Genomic DNA, 13,340 nt, shown 5'->3' on the forward strand with positions numbered 1-13,340 from the left:
GAGGTCCCAAAAGCGCGAAGGAAGGTCACCAAATACTAGACATGTACTACAGGTACATATTTAAAGGTCCTCCCCATTCTTGTGCTTCTTTGCTTGGATGTGTACATAAATTAAAGTTAACAAGACCTGTACATTTTATAAATAACTTTTCTGCAGGTATCTAAAGGTGCAATTTTGGACTACATTCATATTATCAACAGCATCAAGTTCAACAGTCATTAAAAACTTTGTTGACTAGAGAAATCCCTTAGTCAGCGGAGTAAATTTAACTTCAGATCAGAAGCTGATCATAATTATCCACAGACGTGTAATTTCAAAACAAACATCTTCCTTCACAGTACAAATAGACCAGAGAAACAGGAAATACTGGTAAGAATAGAGATGAAGATAAGGTTGTGTATATGTATATGTATTTTTGGACAGTCCTCTTGCATTATCCACTGTAACTCTCTAAGTTTTGACACATTTACTTTCATTTCCATGCAACTAAGGTGAATGGAATTTAAAGTTCTGTTGTATTTTAAAAATTCTCATTTGGTTAGAAATTTTTAAAACAAACTTTTCTCGTACTGATGATGTCATTAGCGACGTCACATGGCTTTGATGGTTGCCTTTGATGGTTGCCCTTTATAGTTTGTGGTGTGTAGCTGAGGAGGCACATGGTTTCTTATCGGGTCCTGTGGGTTTAGCCATACTTTGAGACGCTTGTTCTTAAACTTGTATGTACAACTGGTCCCTCATCATACAACAATTTCCAGAGTGAAGTTGGACCATCAGTTTCGAGTAGGTCGCCTCTACAATAAGTATTATAATAAGTACACATTTGAGTTTTTACTTGAGTGCAATGTATTTGGTTACGCCACTGTTGAAATCAACACAACAATGTTAACAGTCTCATCCAATATTTATTTGTCAGCATACACATTGTAGTTAATTAGACCAAAGGCACAATACTGGGTTTAGCTACTGAAAATGTTTGTATCTTTTAGTCAGACTATTCAACAGTGCTTTAAATAACTATGTCACACATTATGCAAGGCCAGGTTAGACATTATACCAAGAGGTGTAGCTCAAAGTAAACACTGTGTATCGTGCACGACAACAAAAATCACCGGCACTGCATGTAAACATGCCATACTAGCAAGCTTCACACGCCAGTCTATAAACATGGCATTATACACTCTGCTGCCAGTTTATTACACCAACAGCTGCTAAGACCACTGTAGTCTAACGCCGCAATAAAACCTCCTTTAAAGCAAATCCAGTTTGTGCTGCTTTTGAATTGTAATGCATTACTTTATTGTTTTTTTATTTTTTTTTATTTCTCCATTTCATTTACCTCCAAGGAGACGGCTAAATAACAGAAACACATCTGTTTGAGGCAGGTCAGTTCAACAGCAGCAAACATTCTGGCCTCCAAATTAATCCTAACGGAGTTGAATGGACTCGTAAACTGCCTGAACAGAAACTGGACCTTCATAAGCAGGACTTTTTTTTTTTTTTTTTGCAGGAGTGTTTGTTCAGACAGACTTGGAGGTTTTAGCACAGTGTACATAATAAACTGCCAATTTAGTGTATCCAGGAGCAGCAGTTGGCACAAATTAGTTGGCATTTAATGTTAAAAGTAATGGCAATTAACATCACATAGATTCAAATTTAAAAGCTAAATCTAAAATTCTGCAAATAAAACAAAACTTTCCCGAACCACTAATGCTACATGGAATGAGATGCAAGAGACCAGTATAATGGCATTTCTCAAACAGGCACATCTATGCAGTTAAGGCAATTAAACATTCTGAAGGGAAAAAAAAAAATCACTAAAATAATAACAGCTATGATGACTGGAGAATCTCAGACACCTGGAATTACACATGTGGCACCACCTTATTATTAAAACAGCGTTTAGTGACATACAACATTCAATCATTCTAAATCTCAAAGGATCTTAAAATCAATCATACAATACATAGGCACTTTTTTAGCATCAGTCTAGTAAATTCATTGGATTAAAACATTTTTGCAACTTAAGAGAACCTCTCTTCACCAACCCACCCAATGTTTTGTGCATTTCTAAACAACTAAATAAAGAATTTAATTAAAACCTGCACCTTTATGGACAATACAATCTTGAATAATTTGACATATGTGGTTTAAGGCATTTCGTTCTTAATGTACCTGTAGCCTGTGCAGCATGACATATTAATATTCATTCTTTCATCAGGTAATAATAGACCTGAACAGTCTTTAGGAAAAAGTCTGGATACTTGCATATAAAATAGCCTTTAAAGTGTGTGACATCTAGCACAATTTGTCATTTTCAAGTAAATTTCTTTCCGTATTTATTGCCTAAATCACATGTCGGGTCATATTTCTCTTTGATTAAGTACATACAGCACGAATTCAAGCACTGTAGTCGAGACCCATTGCTTTGTGCTCGTAATTCTTTCCCCAAGCAGGTCTAAATAAATGCCCCGTCAACTTCCCTGAGGTCTTAAGGAGCTTCCCCCTTCTGGAATTAAAAAAACAAACCAAAAAAAAAAAAAAAAAAAAACCCAAGCAAGTCTAACCAGTTAATTCTGCAATTTGTAGCTTTTTACGAGACGATCCTTCCACTTGCATTAGCAATGTTATTAAAAAAAATAAATCAAGAACATACCAGTCTCTTTCTTTCCGATAATCACTTAGAGGTAGATATTAAAACCTGAAAGGAGACTGGTTTGGTACTTGGACTTTGTGAATAATGTTAGAGAGCTTGTCTAAATACTCCTGCTTGTGTAGCACTATGGTGCCGGTTTCAGTCCGTCTTCCAAACTATGTTCAGGGCCTTCACAACTTCCTCGTAGATGATAAAGACTATGGCCACATCCATGCACACACGACCCAGCCGAGGCACCGTACCTTTGTAGAACCTTGATGGAATAACAGGAGAAGGTGAATATGTTACTTCAAGGCGATAAGATTCATTAAAGCCACATATAAAGGCCATTCAGTCATTTACTAGGACATAAATACTTTGGCCCTTGTAGGCAAAACACCCCCTTTGACTTCCTCTACTAATAACAATACTACCTCAATACAATGTGCACAAAGACTCATCACTGCACAAGTCCACTTCATTCTCACAGTGTCTCATTCTGTCTTTTAAATTGCTTGTGTGGTATGTTCTGTTTACGTTGAAATCTGTAAATTTGAATATTTATTGCTTTTTATATGTAATGACATGTGGCTTATTGTGTAGAATTTAAATGTTTCATAGTGCACTGGTGTCAGGGAACCTACAATTTCATTGTAGCCCTATTGTGCAACATGAAAGTCCATTCTATTCTATTCATTATTTATTAAGTTAAGACGTCCATAATAGATGTCAAAAGGCATAACCGACATATATAAGCAACAAAACCTACAGATAATACTGAGCCAAAGTGACACCAGGACTTCCTGGTTGAGTTTCACGAGTTAAAATGTAACATGCAAAACCCACTGACATTTCCAACAATAAAAGCCAACTACAGAAACGCTGCCTTTTTTAACAATATCTTGTGCAATTTCCTCATAGAAGTGACAGCCCAAAAATTCAGACTGAGATCCCTTTAACAACTCTAATGTTTTGCCCTTCCCATCCTGCTGGCGTTGCAGCTGCTGTCCTTCACTGCCAGGCTCTACAGAGCAGCAGGTGGGAATGAAAATATAACACATTTGGATAAATCCGAGCTTCTCTGGGTTGAGACGGTGACGTTTGTAGAATGCATAGATTTACTAAAGTCAGTTTCTACTGTTTAAATGTGAGTGTAGAAAACATTCAGCAGCAGCTTCTCAAGTGTAACCAGTACAAATGAAAAAATGTGGTTTCAGCTACACTAATGAACAAGAATACTGTGTGGAACTGGGTAAAGTGAAGCTGCCGTCTGTGCTCAGACTATTACTGTGTGTGAGGGAAGATGCTCCACCACCAAGTTTTTCTGTTGTTTCATAAATTCCAACAGAGTGAGAGGTCTTATCTCTAGATGACTGTGTGATATCAACTCCCAGTTTCCAGTTATTCTTTTATTCACTCCAATCATTTGATCGTGTTTTAGTAGGATACAGCTGTTATTTCAAAGACATATTTTATCAACATTTACTAGAGGTGAATATAATTGGTGGATCGAACTCTGAATCAGCAGATATAATATTAAAAGACTTGAATCAGGGCCAAAATCAAAAGCTGTACATGTCCAAACTAATTGTCTATACAGTAAATCATGTCAGTACTGCCGACTGTGTAGACTTACGCCAATGGACCTTCATGCTTCAGGATCTTGACAGCACAATCCATTGTGCTTTTGTACTTGTGGGCTTCAAGACCCTGTTAAATTACATGCATATCGTATAAATTAGTCGCTAAAAGTTGAACTCTGAGAACATAAGAATGTTATGCTCATCGACATTTGCATGTGCTCGTCGACAAACCTGCATCCTGGTCTTAATGACATCTAGAGGAGTGTTTCCAAACACACTAGCAGCACCGGCAAAAGCTCCAAACAGTCCAGTTATCACAGGGTTGATGGCTTTGTTGGGGTTATCACCTTTATGTTGAAAAGAAAAAACACATTCGATGAGCCTGTGGGTGTATTTGTGGTTGTGTGTGTTTGTCATCCAGGCTTTATTCACTCCCACACCTTTGTACCAGTTCCTCAGGGAAGTCATGACGTAGAAACGAATGGCCTGGTTGGAGCCTTGTTTCAGTACTGTGGCTGTCAGACCCTGGTAGGTCCCCTTCAGTCCTGTAGATACATCACTATAATCAATACTCCATGACAAGCTTTCACAGCCTTCCTGTTCCATTTCAGGGTCACCAACAATTAGATTAATGAAATTCTCAGGAGTAATGAGGTAAACAATGAACATGATCCTCTAAGAATAATGAACCTAAAGAGGATGTGGTGGAGATACAGCAGCAGGTGGCAGTATAACACAGTTAACTGCACTTACCTTGAGCTCTAATAATCTCCCTCACCCCATGGAAAAATCCCCTGTACTTTGGGTTTGCTGACGTCTGATCGTGGATGAATTTAACCTGAAATGGCATCGTAACAATAATTAATTAATTCAACAAGCCAAAGTGTCACACTAAGCGAACAGAAAACAATCCTGGTTTCTGAGAGCATCATTATAAATATTTGATTTGTGTTGGAAACACTGACTGGACACGTGAACTTTTCTACAAAGGAATATAATTGTTCACTTGGCAGAATTGGCAGTACACAAATCCCAGAGTAAAACTGTGAGTGCTTTTCAAATTGGGACCACTTCCAATTTTTTTATTTACAATGCAGCTCTCACTGCAAAACTATATCAAGCCCCAAAGTGCGAGCACTTTATTAAGAAAAGCATTTTTCTGGGCATCAATCTGACTGAGTTAAAAACAAATAAATCTAATAAAAAACTAAATATTTGAATCACAACATGATGCTGATCATAACATGAATGTACAAGTTTAGTCCAGATTTGTACCACATGTGTCCCTTAAATAAAGTTTTTGCAGAAATCAAAAATGTTCAGGACTTGTTAAGTTTAATTCATGTACAGGTTTAAGGACCTAAATTTATGCAAGTTTATTAATTGAACTTATTTTTAATGTGTTCACGTGACCCTGAAGTCAAATGAAGTTTTTTTCCTGCCCCATGCCAGCAATTACTTTTAAAAAACAATAAAAACCCACACAGAAATATTTTGTTTTCGTGTAAGTACAATGGATCATTAACAGGACATTAGCTGTACAGAGATAAAGCTGTCAGTCATCTTTGTGTTGTTTTGGACACTCTGTCCTTTTTTGTCCTGGTGTTCTGAAGGTTATTTTCTTTAAAGATTTACAAAAATCGACAAAGATGGGTTACGACATGTTGAGATTGCCTGACCACTGCCAGGCCGGCAACGTCTTATCAAGACTAGGAGCATTTAAGTAACCAGGTATAACTAATTGTTCTGCAGATAAAAGGTCCCTGTAAATGACACGGAGACTCAAACATGGCTCAAAATGAAAGCTAACATGTCTTCTGGATTAATAAGTAACACGTTAGTCATAGTATCAAATTACATAGTTGTAATAAAAATGACAGCTTCAATAATGCAGTTTTCTTTACCTTAATTGTTTCCATGGGACAGACTACAAACACAGCTTCTGCGACTCCCGCTCCAAGGCCACAGAGGAATCCACGCTTGCTGTCCAGTTTGCCGCTCTCATCGCGCATCTTATTACCGAGGAACTCAAACACTCCAAATCTGAAAAAGCAAAGAACGTGAGAAAGGAGATGACAATTTTAATAAGGCACCTACAGTATATAAAGGCTGTGCAAGTTATAATTCATTAACTTTTTACCAATAACAATCCACTTTAATTTGACTCAAACCCAGGAGAATTTAATGACTTTAATGGAAAAGGTAAAAGCTTTTAGACAATCTGGGAACTCCAACATTGTTCCTATTTTGGGTTTTATACATAAAATTGGGGGTGTTGTTTGTTCTGACCGTTTTCCTAAAATCAGACAAACTGCTTACACTGTAGTAATATATTGAATTGTAACCCAGTATCATTTATACACGGCCCTGCTCTAGTTCTTACTAAAGGATTTAAACTAATGCACGAGGCATCAGTAAACCATTTCCTAACCAACCAATCAATAACACCATTTGTTTCAACTTGTTTTTAATTTTTTTATTACCAAATGGATTGTTGATTGTTTTTGCATGGATTTTCAGAAAATACTTAAAAAAATAAAATGTCATGTACTGAAAATATGTTATGATATTGTGCATTATGAAGGTCGGATCTCAATCCATGCACATATCTTAGCGTGGAGCGCTGCATTACCTCACAGCAGCTTTGGGTATAGAGCCATAGACCAGTGAGCTTAGGCCTCTGTACAGACCCTTAACCCCATGACTGTTCACCGTCTGCTTCACACAGTCAACTGTGGGACAAAGAGCAAAACACAGGTGAGAATACAGGTATATAGGCTTAGAGTATATAGAGAAGCTTACAGCCAAACCCTGCACCACTTTCAAAGGATTAGAAAAGATTATTTAATAGACACAATCTGAAGCTGCATAGTATCTTCTTACAACAGTCAAACACTTAACAAGTAATAGATGTTTCTGCAGATAAACAGGGTCCATGCCAAAGTTCACAAGCACTCACCAAACACCAACTTACTACACAAATACACATTAGTGAGTTTGTGTTTACACTCAAAACCTGCGGCGTCTGGATTAGTACTCAAGAAGAAATGTAAAGTGATGTGTAAAGTAATACTTGATGGTTTGGACTTTTCAGTTAAATGAGATGGCAGCAGATCAAAATCCACATCATTAATCATTAATCAACAACCTCTGAACTCCTAGAAAACACAAAACAGTCCATTTCTAATGTAGAAGAAACCAAGTGGTTCTACTTTATATGATGGATTAATAACACTGTAACGTGTTTATTTTTCTGTTTCACAAGTCAGACTTTGCCAGGGAGACGGTCCTGGACTGATGTCCCTCTTTGTGCCTGGTGTTTTTAGTTTTAGTAACTTAGCTTAGCATAAAGACTAGAAACTGGGGGAAACAAACAGCCTGGTTCAGCTTGTTCTCACCACAACGTTTTTTTTCAAAAAGCTGCTATTGGTGCAGTTTATTCCTTAAGCAGGCAAACTGAACTATGCCACAAGAAACATACTGTTACCTGGAAGATCTTTAGCTTGACGTTACAAGGGTCAAGGTATAAAACACAAACTCACCGATTCCTTTGTATTTGGGAGGATTTGCCTTCTCATCGAGCTGCAGCTGGGTCTTAACATACTCTGTGGGGAAGGTGATGCAGATCTCTATGCCTCCTGCTATTCCACCTGGAATATCAGAGCAGAAAACTCCTTTGAGCTCAAGCTGATTTGAAGCAGAGAGCCAAGAAATAAATGTCAACACACTCATGCTTTTCAGAAAGACAAAAGCATTAATTCCACAAACGGTGTTAACATTTGCAGACAACAGCTTTACATACAGCTGATTATTGATAGTATAAATCTATTTTTTATTATTTCATGTAGAAATGCAAACATTAGTTTTTTTTTAAAAATGCTGACTTGCCTGCTTTTTTTTTTTTTTTTTTTTTTTTTTTTACACATTGTCCCACAGCATTTGTTTAAATTTTATACTTAAAGGTTTTAGTTTTAACCATATGGTAAAATATCTTGTATGTTATGAAATTTAATATTATTTCACAATGTTTCTCATAATAAATAAAATTGTATTGTGTGTATGTGTATATAAATAAATTCTTATACTTATTTTATTTTATTATTTACAAAACATTAAAGAACTAGAACAACCCAATTTTTTATGCAAAAAATTAAAAAGACCTAACTAACACTCTGGGGGAGGTGAAATTTCTGGGCTAAAACTGCCTTGAACAGATTTGTTTAGTTTTTCTTTTGAGAAAATCATCAGCTCACTTTAAACCTAGAATTAGGATCCTAAGTAAAAAAATCAACGACAAAACCCAATTTACAATGGATCTTACTTTTAATGCCTAGAAAATATAATAATCACATACTGTATCTGCAGCCAAAACACCACTGGAAAGAAATGTTAAACCTACAGAATGCTACTTTGAGAAATGAAGCAAACCCAGCCTCAGGTGTTAATTGTTTAAAATTAAATACATTACAATATTACAGTAATGTCATGTTTACTATAATTATGGTGTTGTTAAAAACTTGTTCAACATGATATTAAAATATGTTTAGAATCCTTTTCTACTTAATAAAGTTACATCCTTTGAAGCTTTAGAGAGGTATTTCTAAAAGTACATTGCAAAAAGTCACAGCACAAAATGTTCTATTCATATTTTTTGTCTTTCTATTATTACTTTGTATCTGTTTGTGAAGTATATTTGAAATGAAACACCAGATGCACTGAATGATGCAACGTTCACACAGTCCACATCCTGCCTGACTGGTGCAGCCATGGGTGCTACAGAGTACAGACCAGCTCCACCTTAAAATCCTGGCCGCTACACATCTGCTGTTCAAGAGCAAACAGGCAGCCTGTCGCCCATTGGTTTGGCTGATGGCACTGTGATTCTGCCTACACACACTCCCCTTGGCCCCTCGCTCGGCTAGAACTCAAGGAGGGTGTGTAGCCTCCACAGTACACACACTGCTCACCACATTACCACAGTTAGGCATAGTGGCCTGATCCTGCATTATGTAGAGTTGTTGGTTTGAAAAGTAACTGTACAACAGCTGGAAAAGTTTGTAAAAGATGCAGGAAATGCAAATACAGACTTTGAGTAAGGGTTATGCAGCAGTGCTAAACTAAACACTGAAGGTGGGAATGAGCTTGTATTCATCCTTACATGATTCTGAATGGAGGCCTTTGTTGATGCTTTTAACATTCTTTCCACCTTAACGCCATGCACAACAATCCAACACAGCAGCATCTGTAACCTACACTCAGACATGCACGTCAGGCTGCATGTGCACGCACACGATTAGAGTTTTTCTCAAAAATAAACGCATTTTGGCTTTGAACACACAGGATTGTTAGGACACACCCAGGCTTTTTCTGGTCAGACGCGGCCTTTCCAGCTCTGTGTCTAGTAATTAAGCACACTCCACATCATCATCATCATCATCATCCTCTGCAAGCCAGCCTGCTTGTAGTACCTGCAGTATGCCCCCATGTTCAAGCTGGAAAAAGACATAAAACCAGTTTTTCAAGTCCAACATGAGGAGCAGCTATTTTGAGTGTGAAGAGAAGGTTAAACTGTCACTGTGTTTTGCTGCTGGTCATTAAAACAGCTCAGAAAACATCTTCTGCTTATTTACACGAGGCCACGGCGTCTGTTCGTGTGCATCACTACAAAAGTGGAGGAATATCAGTAAAAACACAGGCGTTACTGAAAACACATTAACAGCTGCATCATTAAAATATTTTAGGGATGTCCCGACACCACTTCTCAAAAGTACTTGCATTTGGGTACTTCCAGATACCGATTACCAGGACCAACATTAAACTGTCTTGCTTCTTAAACAGTATTGCAGTCCAATACTTTTGCTTAACTACAATTGTGCATATTTTAATAGAAATCTAATCTATTAGAATTTAACATTTGCCATCAAAGAAGAGACAAACTTCTGTCTGATATCAATTGTTTTACCTTTAACCCAAACGTCTCCAGTGTTCACCAAAACAAATGAATTGTTCCAATACTTTTGGGGCGGGGGGCGTATTTGTGCGGTGAGCTGCCCACAATAAACTGTGGGTTTCCCTGATGTTGTGAACGATTTTAAAAAGCCTTAGCATGTGATCTCTTGTGACTTACTTATAAGCAGCTGCCTTGTGATCATATTGGCTCACAGCTCTATTAGGAATCTTATGATACAGAGAAAGGGAACTATTGTCATCCGATGTCATCACATTAAAAGCAGCCCCCCCCCACCTCAATGCAGATCCAGCTGTGATTACACAAGAAATACATCAAATGCTCTCCTGATCTGAACTTGTGGCAGGCATGTTGGAACTCAAGTGAATGTGCGCCGAGTCTGGCTAAGCAATGTACTTTGTCATCGTGACCTATGACCCCTAACATGGCCTCTGAGCACACAGCATAAGGGCACTTCGGGAGCACAAACGACCAACACAACTGCAACCAACGATCCCGTGCACTTTTAATGTCCAAACACAATGAATGGCATATTAAACCGAGAACTACTGTGGCTGCAGGCCGTTTGTCTCCTGTTGATGGTTCGATGCTCTTGGTAATGATTTCTCTGTACCGAGCGCTGGACGCCATTGGGGCATCTGTCACTCATTGACTAATGAGAAACCAAGTAGGAGTTCATATTGCTCGGTCTACTCTGGAAGGTTAACCCTAACCCTAACCCAGGCTAAGTAACAGGTTTTACTGCAGGAGGCAGAGATAATCTGTCCTGACAGGTTTGTTAGCACAAACATGTAAAAAAAACGGTGAGTTCCGCCAATAATCTGGTCTAAAGTTCAAGCATTTTCTTTGGTGCAACAGGATGTTTATGACTCTGCTCTACAAGTCCCAAGACATATTGGACTGTTCAACTCCAAACCACAAAAAACTATTTGCTACGTAAAGCTGACAAATCTGTGCTGACAGGGCTGGATTGCGGCAAATATTACACATTTTTTATTCTTAAGAAACATGAGTATGACTGTGAGGAACTAGATCTTAAGATATGTTCAGCAGAGTTTGTCTTCAGCTTTACTTTTGTCCTTATCAATTATCTTAAATTAGCTCTAAACCACATTTCTCCGCCTTCACCTACCTCAGGAGATTAATGTGACATTAGTGGTACTGGGCGCAGTATCGGAGAAGGTTTTTCAGTATGAGTACAAGTACACAAAGGCAGGATTGATACCGCTTGGTAACGTAGGGGACATCCCTACAATAACCGGGACTAAAAGCAAAGCCTTCTCTGTCATATTTCCCCTTTTGACTCCCCCTATGAAGAGGAAAGCCAGGAGGTTCTGAGGGGCTCTTATGACCCCTCAAATATACTTAGATTTTTAATTTAATTTAGATTTGCAGTTGGACTAAAACATATTCACTGAAAATACATACAACTTGAAGCGAAGTCTTTTTGTTTGCAAATGGACATTTCCATAATAGGACTAATTCAGCCTGAGTTGCAGCTGGAGTTGCAGCAAACGCTGGATGGAAGCTTAGTTAAAAAACATCATGGACAATATGAGATCAGATCTGTGGAACAAGTTCTGCCTCTGACGTGTTCAACAAAGTATCGAGGACCTTTAAATGCAGTGCTGAATGTTTTAAAGGAGTAAACTGGAATCGGTGCTTCTAAAGCAAACACTGCCCCTTTAAGAGCAAGTCCAGCATGGTGGACTACACATCTGGTCCCCTGTCCGCTGCCTGCAGGACGCACGGTCTTTCATGTGCATTGGAGGATACGTGTTACATTAGAGGACAGCACTGGAGACAAGGACTCATCTGCTGTTACTGGTTCTGGGACCTGTAAACAAGTTTTACCGCCGCCTCGGGAGACGAGCCCGGCCCCGCTCAGCCCCCCACAGAAACTTTTCTTACCTGCCAGAATCGCTTTGCCCGGGTGCGTAAGTTGGGCTTTCCCCGCCGGCGCCGCAGCAGCCAAACACTGGGGTCTGTGGAAGGGATTCACAAATCTAGGTTGTCCAGACATGATTGTTACGGCCCAGCCCAACTTTTTTTGAAGTCACACACAGACTCGACTGCCTCGGACCCAGTGAGCCTTCAGCCCCTCCTGCAGACCGGGTGCTTTGTGCAGCAGGAGCTGCGACGCAAACATGCAAAGAGCAGGCGGGCGGTGCTGACCATTGGACCTGGACTGCTGCTGATGTGGACTTGATAATATGCCTGTGTACTTTTGACAGTGAAGTTCCCTCTGTGGCACTTACACACACACACACACACACACACACACAAGCTGATAATGTCGAGTCAGGGTTCGTTCAGGGCGGGGCAATGTCAACACTTTCCCCCGCGACGCGGAAAAACTCTCAAACATTTAAGGAGGACCGGAGGGATCGTCTGCAAAACGCTCGGGCGACGTGTAGGGGGCGATGTTTGCAACCGCGGACCTACACAGGCTGTAATCCAGGTAGATTTATAGGCGCTTTTAATAAGAAAGGGCCTGTTTACACGAGCAATTAAATACAAAACCATAAAGAGACGGGACACACTGAAAGACACCAAAGTCAATCAAGTACAAAGAGACAATACACCGAAACCAAAGATCTGAAGATCAGTAGGTGCAAATGAGCCACAGAAGAGGCAACATGTGTCCAAAAAGAGCAGAGAAACAGGGAAAAATACACTATTGAGCACTAGTAAATCATTTACCCATTAACATAGTCATTAGTTAGTATACAGTAAATTCACTGAAGGACAGTTTTGTGTTATTTCTACTTTGGTTGAGTATTACTTAATACTTTTGCTTCTGGACATTTCAGAGTCAATTATCGTACTTTTCCTCCACTACATTTGTTTGATATTTCCCGAAATATGTTATAGAATCAGAATAATAACATTAAATAAAAAACATTAGAAACCTATTTTTTTTTTAAATCTCCTGCTCTATGTAAAAGTGGAGTAATCAAAACAGCATAGAAAGTCAATAATATCACCATTGTTGTTACCACACTGGTGAATACATCAATAATTATATCATACGATCCACAATTCCAATATTTTATTCACAATAGAACATAAGCAACATATCAAATGTTGGGACTGAGACATTTGACCTTTTCATTGAAAATATTAGCTCATTTTGGATTTGATGGCAGAAACA

At 38.7% G+C, this 13,340-nt stretch overlaps 1 protein-coding gene across 1 annotated transcript; it reads right to left on the minus strand.

The window, feature by feature from the left end:
* Positions 1 to 885: 885 nt before the first annotated feature.
* On the minus strand, positions 886 to 12,465 carry slc25a1b (slc25a1 solute carrier family 25 member 1b). Its single transcript, XM_067484592.1, has 9 exons — positions 12,098 to 12,465; positions 7,761 to 7,868; positions 6,851 to 6,950; positions 6,123 to 6,261; positions 4,972 to 5,056; positions 4,659 to 4,763; positions 4,450 to 4,565; positions 4,272 to 4,345; positions 886 to 2,909 (listed from the first exon to the last, which is right to left on the minus strand). Exons 1-9 carry the CDS (start codon positions 12,207 to 12,209, stop codon positions 2,795 to 2,797), a joined length of 954 nt encoding a protein of 317 aa, XP_067340693.1. The 5' UTR covers positions 12,210 to 12,465; the 3' UTR covers positions 886 to 2,794.
* Between the last annotated feature and the right edge of the window lie 875 nt (positions 12,466 to 13,340).

This window comes from Channa argus, chromosome 18, assembly GCF_033026475.1.
Source record: "Channa argus isolate prfri chromosome 18, Channa argus male v1.0, whole genome shotgun sequence".
NCBI lineage: Eukaryota > Metazoa > Chordata > Actinopteri > Anabantiformes > Channidae > Channa > Channa argus.